The sequence below is a fragment of the Rattus rattus genome, chromosome 8 (genome assembly GCF_011064425.1).
Source record: "Rattus rattus isolate New Zealand chromosome 8, Rrattus_CSIRO_v1, whole genome shotgun sequence".
NCBI lineage: Eukaryota > Metazoa > Chordata > Mammalia > Rodentia > Muridae > Rattus > Rattus rattus.
Window position 1 is genome coordinate 49,869,412 of NC_046161.1, and position 16,054 is coordinate 49,885,465.

General features: G+C 37.8%; 1 protein-coding gene across 2 annotated transcripts in view; it reads right to left on the minus strand.

Moving 5' to 3' along the window:
* Scaper (S-phase cyclin A associated protein in the ER) overlaps positions 1-14,848 on the minus strand; it is a 265,244-nt gene extending 250,396 nt beyond the window's left edge. Inside the window, exons 1-5 of one of the 2 annotated variants that reach the window (XM_032911332.1) lie at positions 14,607-14,848; positions 13,764-13,839; positions 12,588-12,705; positions 12,259-12,370; positions 3,506-3,646 (exon numbers count right to left, since the gene is read on the minus strand). In XM_032911332.1, coding sequence (XP_032767223.1) covers positions 3,506-3,646; positions 12,259-12,370; positions 12,588-12,705; positions 13,764-13,839; positions 14,607-14,774 — 615 coding nt within the window. In that variant the 5' untranslated portion in view covers positions 14,775-14,848. The remainder of the gene's footprint in view (positions 1-3,505; positions 3,647-12,258; positions 12,371-12,587; positions 12,706-13,763; positions 13,840-14,606) is intronic. The other variant, XM_032911331.1, reaches the window with a different exon arrangement.
* Positions 14,849-16,054: the final 1,206 nt, after the last annotated feature.

The following is a 16,054-nucleotide window of genomic DNA, read 5'->3' on the forward strand; positions in this document are numbered from 1 at the left end:
TAAAAAAAATAAAGTTTAAAACTTAAAAAAAAAAACTTAAAGGCAAAGTCAAGCAAGAGGGCTCAGTGGATAAAGTGTTCACCATGCAAGCCTGGTGACCTGTAAAATCAGCTGAAATCCATGTAAACACAGGAGCATCATTGTACATACACACATCACACTTAATAATAAATAACTGTTTTAAAATAGAGAACAAAGGGAAAATTCGTGATGGCTCTTAACCTACATGCTATCAATAATCACACTTTTCAGAAACTTTAAGAACAAACTAGGTCAAAAAAATATGACTATCAAGAGCAGATATTAGGAAGTACACAAATGTAACTAGAGTACAGCTGACACGGGAAAGAAAACACACGGCTGGCTGTGAGATGGGAGATTACAGAGAAATGAGCTCCCAGAGCAGTGGAAAACACTAGCTTTATTTTCTCTTATATATAGTTGTATGTCTTATAAATATAAATTTGTTTCTAAAAAGCAGTGATTGTTTATAATACTCTGATAATAATCATCAGCCAAAATGTGTTCTGGGAAGCCCCATCATTTGGGGACGGAGAAAGAGGGATGAAGAACGGATAAGTTTCATAACCACTAAGCCATGAGGCAGTTTAGTCTAGAACTCAGTGGAGAACATAAAACTGAATATTCACACTTCAGACTCACCATGGTGAAGTCAACTAGAGCGATTTTAACTGCTGTGCCACTTAAGGCAAAGAACAAGCAAAGTGAGATGGACTCATGAAAAGATCACTGCCCGGCCACACTAGTTACATTCTGGTAACTTTTTGATTAACACAATTAATTAAAACCTAAAACTGTAACATTTCCATAAATTTCAATATTGCATAGAATTTTAAGTTGTATATACAGTTTACTCATTAACACCGAATTTTTTTACTGATTTTTTATTTACATTTCAAATGTTATCCCCTTTCCCAGTTTCCCGTCCATAAACCCCCTATATCATCCCCCCTCCCCACATCAAATGTTTTTAATATATGAGAACTAATTCTTGAAGAAATTACAAGGTTCATACTCCAGAATAATAGGAGCTTGGTACTTAAAATGTGATTGTAAGAGCTCATAGCTTCTTATGTCCTGGTAAAGTAATACAGCTTTATTTCTAATAGTTAACATACTACCACAAAGACAACATAACCCTGGATGCAGTGGTGAATGCTTGTAAGCCCAGAACATAGAAACAGGAGGATACAAGTTTAAAGTCATCCTCAAGCTACATAATGAATTCAAGACTGGAAGGTGATCCATAAACTCTGTCTCAATAAAAAATTATACAGATTCATGGTAAAAAAATATACCTTACCAGCAAAAATATATCAATATTGAAAATGAAATGGTGAAAACAATTTTTGAAGATAACAGGTAAGTAGGCTGAAATACTCATATCTGACAAAGGAGACTTGAAGCCAAATTGGTCAGAAAATATAAAGTCGCCATAAACTAATAAAAGAAATTTTTACAAAACCATAACAAAATGTATATGCAATCAAAATATGGTAAACCTATTTTCAGAAGACCAACACTACTGAGCATAAAGGGATAAATAGGTCTACATACAACAAAATTAACTTTTATATGTCACTCAAATCAACAGATAGATATTTCACAGAGAAACATTAAAAAGTAAACTTCAGAGTAAAATATAATCATAAATCAAATGAACTTAGCACATATAAAAAATATTCTGTCCAACAGTTATAGAAAACACATTCATCTCAGAAGTCCACAGATTTTTTTTCCATAATGTATTCCATTTTAGCTCACAAAGCAAATTAAGTAATGGAATTTTTTGAAAGAATTTCTTACATCTTATATCAAGTAAAATCAATAACTCAGGTTATCCTTGGTTACAAAACAAATTTAGGACCAGCCTGAGTCATTCACTTTGCTTTAAAATTGTAAGAAAGTTGTACATAGCAAACAAATCACGAAACGTGAGGTCATAGGTCAGTATCAGTTACTTCCACTAATGTGTGTAAATAAATGAAATTAAGTATTTGATATCACAAGTTCTTCCCGAAGATGACAAATCATTAACTATAAAAGATAAATTCTGTTAGTAATTTAAAATTTTATCCTCTTATGCTTTTTTTAAGCCAATGGAATAAGTAAAAACACTCTTTTCAAACAAAACAAAACAAAACGAGCCTTAGAAAAACAAGTACCAATGGCAGGGGATGGGACCCTTCCCTAGAGGAGTGCCTGGTTGGGCCTCAGTGGAAAAGATGCAGCTGGATGTCTCAGTGGTACCCAAGTGGAACTTCCTGTTCTTTGGGGACAAGGGGACAGGGATAATGAAAGACTTTATAAAGGTGAGACTAGGAAGAGATGAGGGGGAGGGGAGGAGCCGATTGGGATATAAAGTGAATAAATAAATACATAAATAAATAATAATCAAACAAGTACCCCATGTTCTCCGTCATATAAGGATGCTAGAACAAAACATAATTGAAATACATGGACATGTTACTGAAGACTTTTACAAAAGAAAGAGATAGTCAGGTGAGGGATTAAGAAAGGTAAAGGAGGAGTGGATTTGATTAATGTATACTACCTAAAGTATGAAAGTGTGAAGCAATGAAACATTGTCCTATGTATCTAATATATGCTCATTGTTAAAAAGTTAGACATGAGGCCAGCAAGATCATTGCCTGGGTAAAGATACTTGCTGCCAAGACTGATGAGCTGACTTTGAACCACAACAGTCATCTGTTAGAAAAAGAATGAAGTCCTGCAATGGTTCTTTAACCTCTGACCTCTACACATATCCTTCAGCATGCATATGCACACACACATGTACAAACACATGCATACACACATGCACACAAAATAAATAATGTAAGAAAAAAAGTTAGACATAAGCCTATTGTAAGACTGCAAACCACCACTAGGTATTTACAAAAAATAAACAACAAAAACCAAAAGTAAACACCACTGAAAGCTTTATAAATGAATTCTCACAGCAGTTACCATTGGAATAGACAAAAACCAGGAGAAAATGGATGTCCACTGATAGGTAACTAGATGAAGGAAGACACAATTAGTACATATAACAACATGAAATTCAAATAATGATTAGTGAAAGAAGCCAGAAGGATAGGTATATTCTATATGATTCATTCATATTCTAGAAAATGCAAACATCTACAGTGAGGGAAAGCAGATCAGAAACGTGCACATTTCCAGAGTTGAAGAAAAAGATAAGTTGCAGAGATGATTTGTGAATGTTCACTGCACTGACAGCTGGAGATATACACATGACCAAACCCATCAAACCTAGTATTTTACAGCTGTGCAGCTTACTCTGCCAAGCAGATCTCAACAGACCTGCTTATCATAAAGTATGAGATTGTACCTAGGAAACTTTAAATAAACCAGTAAAATCTTCTGTTACTCCAGAATAAAATACTTGGATAAACCTGTTACAATATCACACTCTGTAAAATACACTTGGTGACATGATTAGATACTTAATCCACCATACCTTAGCTTCTTCCTCTTGAGCTTTCTTCACAATAGCTTGGAGCTGTACCTCTCGTTTAAATTCAGCATGGAGTAATTTCTCTTCCATCATTCTACGTCGTTGATCTAGTAATTCTTCCTTCCACTTTCGGACATCTTTTTCCTATGTATGACAAATTATCACATCATTAACATCAAAATATACAGTAATTCAACAGAAGACTAAGGGGTAATTAGAAAAATTCATAAATATGATTAAAAATCAACTACACAACCAGAATTACAGCTTCCACAATTCTCTGGCCACTTAAATATGCTTGGCAACAGGTTAGCTGATACCTCAATTTTCTTATACATATAAAAAGAATAATATTTGGCCCTAATCAATATATTTACATCACCTCTTCTAAGGCTCAGGAATATAGGCAAAGGAGGAGATGTTAAGCGCTGGATGACAGGGAGCAGGGCTGCAAAATGCTGTCTTCTGGGCACAACATGCCACTACAGTTATGAACTCATACCAGCTCCAGTTGCCTACACTAGGCTTCCACTAGGCTTACCAACAGTCAGTCATGGGTGGGGGAGATCATGGATCCCGACTTACCCATGAGGAACTATTTGCTATTCACTGTTGCCTGAAAGGGGGGGGGGTCATGTCTTCAGTTATGTACCTATTTAGAGAGCCCATCAAGCCCCAGTGGATAGTTCCACATCAAAGGTCACAAGGATGGCCCTGGAGAAACCTAATGGATCATAAAACGAAACGCTGTGATTGTGGAAAAAGAAACTATTGGGACTGGAGTAGATATAGGCAGGAGGGAGATAGACTAGGTAAGAAACAGTAGTCAGAGTGCATGTATACAGTCATGAACTTGTCATGAATATCTATGCTGTTCTAATAAAATTACACTTCTGGAAAAGGGGTGCGGGGAATGTAACTGACTGGGTTATTCTGAAGATTTAATTAAATAAACCTCTTAGGACAGAGCATTAGATATATCTGTAATTACAGATATTATCACACTGAGCCACGAGACAGAATGGACACTGTGTATGATATTTAATATTAATTATTAGCCTGATTAGATCTACAAGCACCTAAGAGCCAAACCTCTGTGGAGAAGGCTAGGTTAACTCCGGCAGATTAACACAACAGTGAGCCATAGCAATTCATAGGCTGGCGTCTCAGACCAAAAAGAGGAAAAGGCAAGCTAAATGTTAACATTTCTCTGCTTCCTGACTACAAATTCATTCTGAATTGCAGCCTCAAGTCCTGTTACTGTGACTTCTGCATCATGATGGAATGTACCCTAAAACTGTGAACCATAAAAAATGCTTCCAATCTTAAGTTTCTTTTGTCAGCATCTGTCACAGCAATGAGCAATGTAAATTAATACAAGGTGGATTTCTTTACTTAGTCTAGTATTTCTATAAAACTATAGTTTAAAAATCTATAGTCAAGAAAAATACCTTAAATTCTTAACATTTCAAACAATAAAAGTAAAAATGTACTCAGTGGTCCCAGGATATCAGATCCATATGAAGGCAGATGTACAGAAACAGAAAAAGCAAGGAACGTGTCAGTTGGATATTACCTAAAATCCATAATTATATGTTGAGTAACATTAATAAGTATGCAGAAATATTAGTATAGTAGGAACCACTCCTTAAAGTCTGAGATCTAAACAAGTTCCTTATGTGACACTAAAACCCACTTGCATTCTCACAGACTCAGTTTTCACATCTGTAAAATGGTAAACACCTGCAGTTTGTTCCACATAGTTACTGAGGTCAGATGAAACTATTTACATAGAACAATGTTAAAGTAAGAACCTATTATAAAATTGGAAAATGGAATTAATACCAAAATTAGAAAATACATTAGGAAGCATGAATTATACCAGAGAATTTCCACAGTTACAAAAATTTCAGCAATCTCTGAATTGTTCACATGAATACACAGAAATCATTATTAATGCAAAATATTGCATAATTTTTGTTCATATTTAAAAATGGGACATGGCTATGCTAGAGCACATTTAAATTAAAAATAAAGTGACATTCACTTTGGAAAATTCCATAGCATTAATAGACTGCTTTTCATATGCAATCTATTCTAAATGACAAACTCTTAAGACAAAAGAAAGGTCACATTATCTTTCACCACTTATGAATTTAACTGCTAGCAAATTTATTCTGAAAGATCGAAAGCTACCTCTCTCATTTTTATAACCATCCTTATTATTGTTCAGGAATGTAAATAATACACTTAACCTGTACAAATTAATTGTCCAAGTACTAAAAGGCATTCTTTGTTGAATGTGTAAAGCAATCAGCCACTCAGACAGTTCCCAATAATCAAGGTCAATTGTTACTAATTGTGTAGTATAATACTCTCCCAAATGTGTTAGTGTTGTGAACCAAACAACACACCAGAAAACGATGATATAAAGAGAGCACTGCTTCCATATTACTAACTGTCATGTGTTCTCTCTCTTTTATACCTAATTATAGGGAAACCACCAGATCAATGTGGAAACACCCAGACTGTAAAACGGACATCTAGCAAGGAACTGGGTTTTCTAGATGATAGCAAAATGTGAATTTGGAACTAGGAACAGCAGCAGTGAGCTTGATGGAAATTCTCCCAAAGCCCAGGTGACTGAAAGCCTCATCTCAAAACAGAGCAGGAACCACTAGGTAGTCTGTTTTTAGTTTGCCATGAAAACCAAGTGATCATGTACTGAACATCCAAAGTTATGCACCATGAGGACCACAAAACATTTGTTATTTTAGAGAGAGAATCAGAAATATATAGAAAACAGAGTGTCCACATAGCAGATCTGTCTCTATTTGTTTTGAGGAACCACCACACTAATTTCCACAGTGACTACATCTTACATTCTCCCCAAAAGTGCATGCACATCCTCCGTTCCCCATATCATCATTAGCATTAGTTGTCCAGTCTTTTTTTTTTTCGGAGCTGAGGACCGAACCCAGGGCCTTGCGCTTGCTAGGCAAGCGCTCTACCACTGACCTAAATCCCCAACCCCTTTGTTCAGTCTTTTTTATTCAAGAAGTTTAATTCTGATAATTTCGTACACAAGAACTATTTATATCATTTTTACCCCTCCATCCTCCTTCTCCAACTTCTCCCATGTTCACTGCATTCCCTATTAAATTCACGGCCTCTTATTATTACATTCTCTCTCTGTCTGTCTGTCTGCCTGTCTGTCTGTCACACTATAGCTCTCTCTGTCCCTCTCCTGCTCCCTCTCCCTCAACTTGATGAATAGAAGGACCTCTGCTGAGAGGAAGGATCCTGTACTTAGGAGAGGGAAGCTGTCCTCATTAAATCCTAACAACAGTCACTAACAATACTAGCACAACAACATTATCAGCTGACATGACACCATGAATGTGAGAAAGCTCAGAAAGCGCTGCCCCTAGATGACGAGCTGGAAGCAATAAATGCCTGTTGAGAGAGAGAGAGAGAGAGAGAGAGAGAGAGAGAGGGAGAGAGAGAGAGAGAGAGAGGAGAGGGAGAGGGGAGAGAGAGAGAGAGAGAGAGAGAGAGAGAGAGAGAGAGAGAGAGAGAGAGAAACGAGAACACGAACCAATCATTTCTGGGGAAAAGCCCCTAGTTATCCAATCTCAAGTGGTCAGCCTTCTCTTAATCTCACCTACTCTAACAGGGGTATAATAAAACCTCATAAGTACTTTTAATTTTTAACTTCTAGTTTGGTATTATTCTATTGGATTCTATTGGGTATTATTCTGATTGGATATTACCTAATTCTCTCAACGACCAAGGATAGTGAACACTTTTAAACATATTTCTTCACAAGAGAAAATATGTCTGCTAGCCAGTAACCCATAGTTGTGGGCTCAGTACCCAGGAGTGAACCTATCACAATTATTCTCTTAAACAGACATAGTATCAAACTGGAATTTAAATTTGTATCACTCTGCCCAGAGATTAGTGCAGCTCTCAGACTTCATCAGAGAAATTTAATCAGTAAATAGTGGTTAATGCAGAAACTCACAACTAGTCCAAGTGCAGAAAATAAGTGTGTATCAGTAGTGTTCAGCCATCAAAGAAGAGGGAATGGAAAGACTATATAAGTCAGAGCCAGAGGAGGGGAGGAGCAAAACAGTGTCTTTAGGCATGAAAGTTCCACTGCACTCATGAATCAGTGACAAATGAGGTTTGCAAGGGTAATAAGATTATACTATGGATAAAACAGGATTTCCTTTCCATAAGCCCCATTCCTTCCCTCCCCCAAACAGGTATGCCCCCTATACATCCACCTTATTGCCCTCCCCCATATTCCCCTGCACTGGGGGTCCAACCTTCGCAAGACCAAGGGCTTTCCCTTCCACTGGTGCCCCAACAAGGCTATTCTCTGATACATATGCAGTTGGAGCCCTGGGTCAGTGCATGTATAGTCTTTCGGTAGTGGTTTAGTACCTGGAAGCTCTGGTTGGTTGGTATTCTTGTTTTTATGGGGTTCTAAGCTCCTTCAACTCTTTCAATACTTCCTCTAATTTCCCCACAAGGGGATCCTATTCTCAGTTCGGTGGTTTGCTTCTATCATTGACCTGTGTATTGGACATGCTCTGGATGTGTCTCTCAGGAAGAATCTATATCCAGTCCCTTTCCGCATGCATATTTTAGCTTCATCAATCTTATCTAGTTTTGGTGGCTGTATCTATATGGGCCACATATGTGTCGGGCTCTGAATGGCCATTCCTTGAGTCGCTGCTCTAAAGTTTGCTTGCATATCCCCTTCTATGAATATTTCTTCCCCGTTTAAGAAGGAGTGGGAGCATCTGCATTTTGGTCATCCTTTTTCTTGAGCTTCCTGTGGTCTATAGATTGCATCTTGGGTAATTTGAGCTTTTTGGCTAATATCCACTTATCAAGGACTGCATACCATGTGTGTTTTTCTGTGATTGAGTAACCTCACTCAGGATGTTATTTTCTAGTTCATTCCATTTGCCTATGAATTTCATGAAGTCATTGCTTTTGATAGCTGAGTGGTATTCTATTGTGTAGATGTACCACATTTTTTTGAAAACATTCCTCTGTTGAAGGGCATCTGGGTTCTTTCCAGCTTCTGGCTATTATAAATAAGGCTGCTATGAACATATGAGCATGTGTCTTTGTTATATGTTGGAACATCTTTTGGTTACATACCCAAGAGAGGTATACTGGGTCTTCAGGTAGTGTAATGACCAATTTTCTGAGGAACCTCCAGACTGATTTCCAAAGTGGTTGTACCAGTTTGCAATCCCACCAACAATGGAGGAGTGTTCCTCTTTCTCCACATCCTCGCCAGCATCTGCTGTCACCTGAGTTTTTGATCTTAGCCATTCTGACTGGTGTGAGATAGAATCTCAGGGTTGTCTTGAATTTGCATTTCCCTGATGACTAAGGATGTTGAACATTTCTTTAGGTGCTTTTTAGCCATTCGATAATCCTCAGCTAAGAATGTTTTGTTTAGCTCTGTATCCAATTTTTTAATAGGGTGATTTGGCTCTCTGGAGTATAACTTCGTGAGTTCTTTGTATATTTTGGATGTTAGCCCTCTATCAGATGTAGGATTGGTAAAGATCTTTTTCTAAACTGTTGGTTGCCATTTTGTCCTAATGACAGTGTCTTTTGCTTTACAAAGCTTTGCAGTTTTTTGAGGTCCCATTTGTCGATTCTTGATCTTAGAGCATGAGCTATTCATTGGTGTTTTGTTCAGGATATTTTCTCCAGTGCTCATGTGTTCGAGACTCTTCCCCACTTTTTCTTCTATTATTTTAAGTGTATCTGGTTTGATGTGGAGGTCCTTGATCCACTTGGACTTAAGCTTTTTACATGGTGATAAGAATGGATTGATTTGCATTCTTCTACATGCTGACCTCCAGTTGAACCAGCACCATTTGTTGAAAATGCTATCTTTCTTCCATTGGATGGTTTTAGCTCCTTTGTCAAAGATCAAGCGGCTAAAGGTGTGTGGGTTTATTTCTGGGTCTTCAATTCTGTTCCACTGATCTACCTGCCTGTCTCTGTACCAATACCATGCAGTTTTTATCACTATTGCTCTATAATACTGCTTGAAGTCAGGGATAGTGATTCCCCCCAGAAGTTCTTTTATTGTTGAGTATAGTTTTCGCTATAAAGAATTGAGTAGGAATTTTGATGGTGATTGCACTTAATCTGTAGATTGCTTTTGGCAAAATGGTCATCTTTACTATATTAATCTTACCCATTCATGAGCATGAAAGATCTTTCCATTTTCTGAGATCTTCCTCAATTTCTTTCTTCAGATATTTGAAGTTCTTGTCATACAGATCTTCACTGGCTTGGTTAAAGTCACACGAAGATATTTTATTTTATTTTATTTGGGACTATTGTGAAGGGTGTCATTTCCTTAATTTCTTTCTCAGCCTGTTTATCCTTTGAGTAGAGGAAGGCTACCGATTTGTTTGAGTTAATTTTATACCCCAACACTGCTAAAGTTGTTTATCGGGTTTAGTAGTTCTCTGGTGGAACTTTTGGGGTCAGTTAAATATACTATCATATCATCTGCAAATAGTGATATTTTGATTTCTTCCCTTCCAATTTGTATCCCTTTGACTTCCTTTCGCTGTCTGATTGCTCTGGCTAGGACTTCGAGTACTATATTGAATAAGTAGGGAGGGAGTGGGCAGCCTTGTCTAGTCCCTGATTTTAGTGGGATTGCTTCAAATTTCTCTTTGATGTTAGTTACTGGTTTGCTACATATTGCTTTTACTATGTTTAGATATGGGCCTTGAATTCCTGATCTTTCCAGGACTTTTATCATGAAGGGGTGTTAAATGTTGTCAAATGCTTTCTCAGCATCTAATGAAATGATCATGTGGTTCTCATCTTTGAGTTTGTTTATATAGTGGATTACATGGATGGATTTTCGTATATTAAATTATCTCTGCATCCCTGGGATGAAGCCTACTTAATCACGATGGATGATCATTTTGATGTGTTCTTGGATTCGGTTTGCAAGAATTTTATTGAGTATTTTTGTGTCAATATTCATAAGGGAAATTGGTCTGAAGTTCTCTTTCTTTGTTGGGTCTTTGTGTGGTTTAGGTATAAGAGTAATTGTGGTTTCATAGAAAGAATTTCATAGGGCTCCATCTGTTTCAACTTTGTGGAATCGTTTGGACAGTATTGGTATGAGTTCTTCTGTATAGTTGTTTCTAATTTCTTGAATTTTACTCCAAATTCAACCAAAGTCTCCTATGTACTACTTAACACCAAGTTCCAACAGTTGTAAAATTCAAACTGTGTCTCCACAACTTGCCCTGGGCTAGCTTTTATAATCCATGTCTCATAATAATTCAGTTTTATTGTCCTACTTTAGCTATATTTGCATTTTTAAAATGTTTCCTGATATGGTCACTACTATGAATAGTGTCTCATTTCCTTGACATTTCATACTGTCAGTTTCTTCAAAAAAAGCAGCTGGCTCCTTGGTTACAGCAGAAAGCGGCATCTCAGGTGAAAGATGAGGACAGGGACAGCTGCTAAGGCGGAGAAGTTCCTGACATTCCTGTGCTCCAGTGTTGCCTGCTTGTGTATTCATGAAGCTAATGGCATCATGTGAACTTTCCAAGTGTCTCAGAGAGACGTCTTGTTTACATTTCAAAAGAAGGACTTATAGTCATAAGATTTTAATGATAGCACTATCCTTCATAACTTCAACAGACTTCCATAGAGAAATTATTTTGAAAACTTTGTCAAAAAACCCCTGTAGATTTTCAAGGGTTTGACTCAGGTGCTAGGGTTTTATTATGTTCCTGTGATGCAGTTAGGGTTTCCTAATTTGGGGGTTCCTTTTGTCTCTGCATTGCTGTCTGGTTGTTTTTTAAAAGTAGTCATTTCCCAAGTATAATAGCTGGTTTCGGTAGGGGACTAGTACCACCCAGAGAAGCAGGTTTAGAAGCAATAATGGGGATAACAAAAAGAAACATATTCTGATGCACAAAGCACAGAGTACATACACTACATACAGTGTAGCATGGCCGTCTAAGGACAGGCACAAGTAACATCAATATCAATAAGTACCAGTGTTTACCAGGTACAAAAGATCCTGGGTATTTGCAGTACCCGAGCAGGATGCTGTCCTCCACAAAAGTACATCTGTACTGAGCAGTGCACGTGCCAGTGTGTAAGTGCCAGGGCAGGAAATAGTAGGGGCCACAGTTTGGGCAAGTGGCACACTCAGCTATGGGATCTGGCTTGAGTACACATGTGACAGGATGAGTTTACTTACACAAACTACAGTGCTGGTGGCATACACATATCCAGTGACAACTGAGCGCTTATGCCTCTGAGGCTAAGGGAGATGGCCACAGCTTCACTTACAGTAGCAAAAATCTAAACCAGAGAAGGGAGCAGGGCTAGCCCCACAAGCAGGTACACAAAACAAGCCTAATAATTTCAACTTCAAAACTCTCCTAGCAAGTAATTCTGTATTTTGGACAGGCCTATCCAAAGAAGCTGGCAAAAAAAAAAAAAAGTATACCTTTAAAAAATACCTTGTAAAGTATCCATGTACTAGACAGTTTAGGAAAGACAAAGTCTTTAAAAAAAGAAAAAAAACAAACCAGCAGCCTGGAACACTGTCTTCATTTTCTACCACATGTATCTTTATGACCATTAGTCTCGGAACAACAACAACAACAGAAAATCCACCAACTTATGATTGTCATTTTATTTTTAAAAATGTAAACACTCACCCTTTCTAACAACTTTTGAAGCTTTAGTGATTTCTCTTCACGTAGCTTTTCCCTTAATTGTTGAGCTTTCATGTGTTTTTCTTCATATTTCTTCTTAGATTCTGCAATTGTCCTATTAATATGCACAAATGAACAAGAAGCACACATATTCATATGACAAGGCTAAAACCAGGGTTCTGTGGACTCCAAATGTCTCAATGTATACAAGATCATTTCTCCTCAGTACCTGTCATTTTTGATAGATATGGAATGTCCTGATAGAAGATGCCAAAGATGGAATCAAGATTTCTTACTATCAATCATTTCAAGTAAATTTTCAAACATCAGACCTTTTACGAGACGGTGAAGAAAGTTTTTCATGCATGTGAATTCCATGCCCTGGAAGTCTAGCAGGCTCCTCTTCTACAATATCCCCCCAGGATGTATTCTGACGCCATGATTCACGAGCTGACAAAGGACAATAAAATAAAATGGGAAAACAGTTATTATTTAGCCATGTATTTCTTTAAAGGTAACATTTGAGAATTTTTTACTGGATTTTTTTTTATTTACATTTCAAATTTCCCTTTCCCATTTTCCTGGACATAAGCCCCCTATCCCATCCTCCTCCTCTTCTTCTATAAGGGTGTTCCCCTCCCCATCCACCACCCACCCCAGATATTCCCCTACACTGGGGGTCCAACCTTAGCAGGACCAAGGGCTTCTCCTCCCATTGGTGCCCAACAAGGCCATCCTCTGCTACATATGCATCTGGAGCCACAGGACTGTCCATGTGTAGTCTTTAGGTAGTAATTTAGTCCCTAGGAGCTCTGGTTGGTTGGTATTGTTGTTCATATGGGGTCTCAAGACCCTTCAGCTCTTTCAATCCTTTCTCTAATTCCTCCAACAGGGGTCCTGTTCTCAGTTCAGTGGTTTGCTGCTAGCATTCACCTCTGTTTTTGACATGCTCTGGCTGTGTCTCTCAGGAGACACCTATATCTGGTCTTTGAGAATTTTTTTAAATGCCCATGTATATATTTTTATGTGGGGACTAGAAGACAATCTTGGGTGTCATTCTCAGAAACCCTGTCTTCTAACACTGGTCTTCTCATTGGCCTAGAGTTCACCAATTAGGCTATGCTGCTAGCCAGCAAGCCCCAGAAATGTGCCTGGTTCCACTTCCCAGTGTTGGATCCATAGGCACACATAACCATGGCTAGCATATGTACTTCAAGTTTGGGGACTACTTCCAGGCCTCATGCTTATAAGGTAAGCACTTTATAGACTGAGCCATCTCCACAGGAAAAAGACTTTTTTTTTTTTTTTTTTTTTTTTTTCGGAGCTGGGGACCAACCTAGGGCTTTGTGCTTGCTAGGCAAGCGCTCTACCACTGAGCTAAATCCCCAACCGGAAAAAGACTTTTAAAATCATTTCTACCTCAAATTATTTTTACTTAAAACTGCATATAAGATGATCTAGTATCTCCCACTGTGCCTATAAACCAAAAGACATTATACACACAATACCTTCATAATCTGCGAGAACATCATTCCAGTCCAGAGACATACCACAGAAAGATAGACTCCCACTGCCCATACTGGCCTAGAATGTAATAAAACACACACACACCAAAAAAAAAAAAAAACTTATTTTTGCACATAACATTATAAACTTAAAAATGAACTGTATATAAAACTCTCCTATCTCCAATAAACTTCACTGAACCAAACAAATAGAAGCCAAACTATACCTCTTATACAGTCGTTTCCATGCTAAAATACTAAGACTCGTTACTGTAAGAGTTCAGTAGCCGGGGTTGGGGATTTAGCTCAGTGGTAGAGCGCTTGCCTAGGGAAGCGCAAGGCCCTGGGTTGGTCCCCAGCTCCGAAAAAAAAAAAAAAAAAAAAAGTTCAGTAGCCATTCACAGGAACTAATGAATCATATTCAAAACATGTAAAATAGTCTTACACAAAGCATACACTGGGATTCAAAATTACTTGATAGTAATTAATAGCAAGAAATGAAATATAAAACTTATGGTTGTTTTAGTCTCCTCCATTAACATGTGTACCCTGAGTACTTAGCAACAAAGCAATTCATCATTCTCTACTCATTAGTGAGACAAAACTAGAATAATACTTTCTTCAGACCCTAGAAATCAGTCTGAAGAATACTGGGTCCTTCCTTTCTGACAGATAAGATTTCTTGATCTGTAAAAGGACAATGACAACATCCTACTCATCGCGTGCATCCTTATGAAAGTACTCTGTGATCAGTGATGCTAAAAGAAAGGTTTGCTACCACTTGTTCTCTAAGCCACCACAGCAACCGTGACCATTACTCAAGATGCAAAACATTAAAAAGCTCACAGAAAAGTCACTGTCATTGTCCGTCTCGATGTTAATGTCATTATTTTCTTCAGCTTCAATTTCTCTGGTTAACTGTTCTTCTTCAGCAATAGCACTGGCGATGGCTTCCTCATTGGCCTTTTCTAGACGATCTGCCAGCTCCTCCTTTTTAGCGAGAACTTCTGCCATGGACTTTATTTTTAAGAAAAAAGAGTAGAATCATGAAACATTAATAAAGATTTTCTTTCTTTCTATGCTAATCATAAACTAGCTATACATACACACACATGCGCATACACACACACACACACACACACACACACACACACACAAATAGTATCAGAAAAACTGGTTCAAGTATTTGTTAGCACTATGATTTACAAGGTGCATGAAGTCAAGGCCTTAATTATTGCTCCATGAACTCCAACAATAATCCATGTCTAACCTTCTTTACCAGACTGTTCTACATGACAAATTGTCAAGTTTGTAAATAACAGATAATATCCAGGAGGAAGTGCAAATTTTACCTGAATGCCCAATTAAAAGCAGGTGAAGATCAAATATTTTCCTTAAAAATGATACAAGGATACTATGCTATGGACTGCTCTCCAAAAGACCCAACAAGCAACTGAAAGAGTCAGATGCAGATATTTGCACCCAACCAATGAACAGAAGCTGGTGACCCCTCTGGTTGAAATAGGGAAAAGCTGGAGGAAGCTGAGAAGGAGGGCAACCCTGTAGTCTCAATTAACCTGGACCCCCAATATCTCTCAGACACTGGCTCACAAGCCAGGCAGCACACACCAGCTGAGATGAAGCCTCCAACACATCTACAGCAGAGGACTCCTGGGTCTGGCTTCAGTCAGAGAACATGCACCTGACCCTCAAGAGACTGGAGGCCCCAGGAAGTTTAGAGGTCTAGTTGGGGGGCATCTTTGTGGAGATGGGGGTGGGGTGGGGAGGAAGTATGGGATGTGGAACCCTGGGGGGGGGTTGACTGGGAGGGGAATAAAAATCTGGAGTGTAAAAGGAAAGAAATGGAACATAATAAGAATGTAGGCTAGACATAATTTTATATTTTTGAAGATGATCTGTGACCTAAAAATATTTATAATTAAATAATTTGCCTGAGAATTATCCATTAATGAATCCTATGAGCAACTCAAGATTTATACTATATACACTAAAGCAACAACTAAAACAAAGAAATGAAGATTTATGCTTAATCAACCAACACAGGACATAAAACAGAACTTTACAAAGCAAAGGACGGAACAATATAATACAAGCCAAAGGGAACACAAATAGTAAGATGATAACTGTAAACAAATCACATGACATGTACATAGTCTAAACATCACCAATCACCCAGCAGAGAATATCAAACTAGATCAAAAGCAAGGCCCGGCTGTATTTCAAATGAGAAATATAAAAATATAGATTAAAAGATTTAAAAAGTAAATAAATAA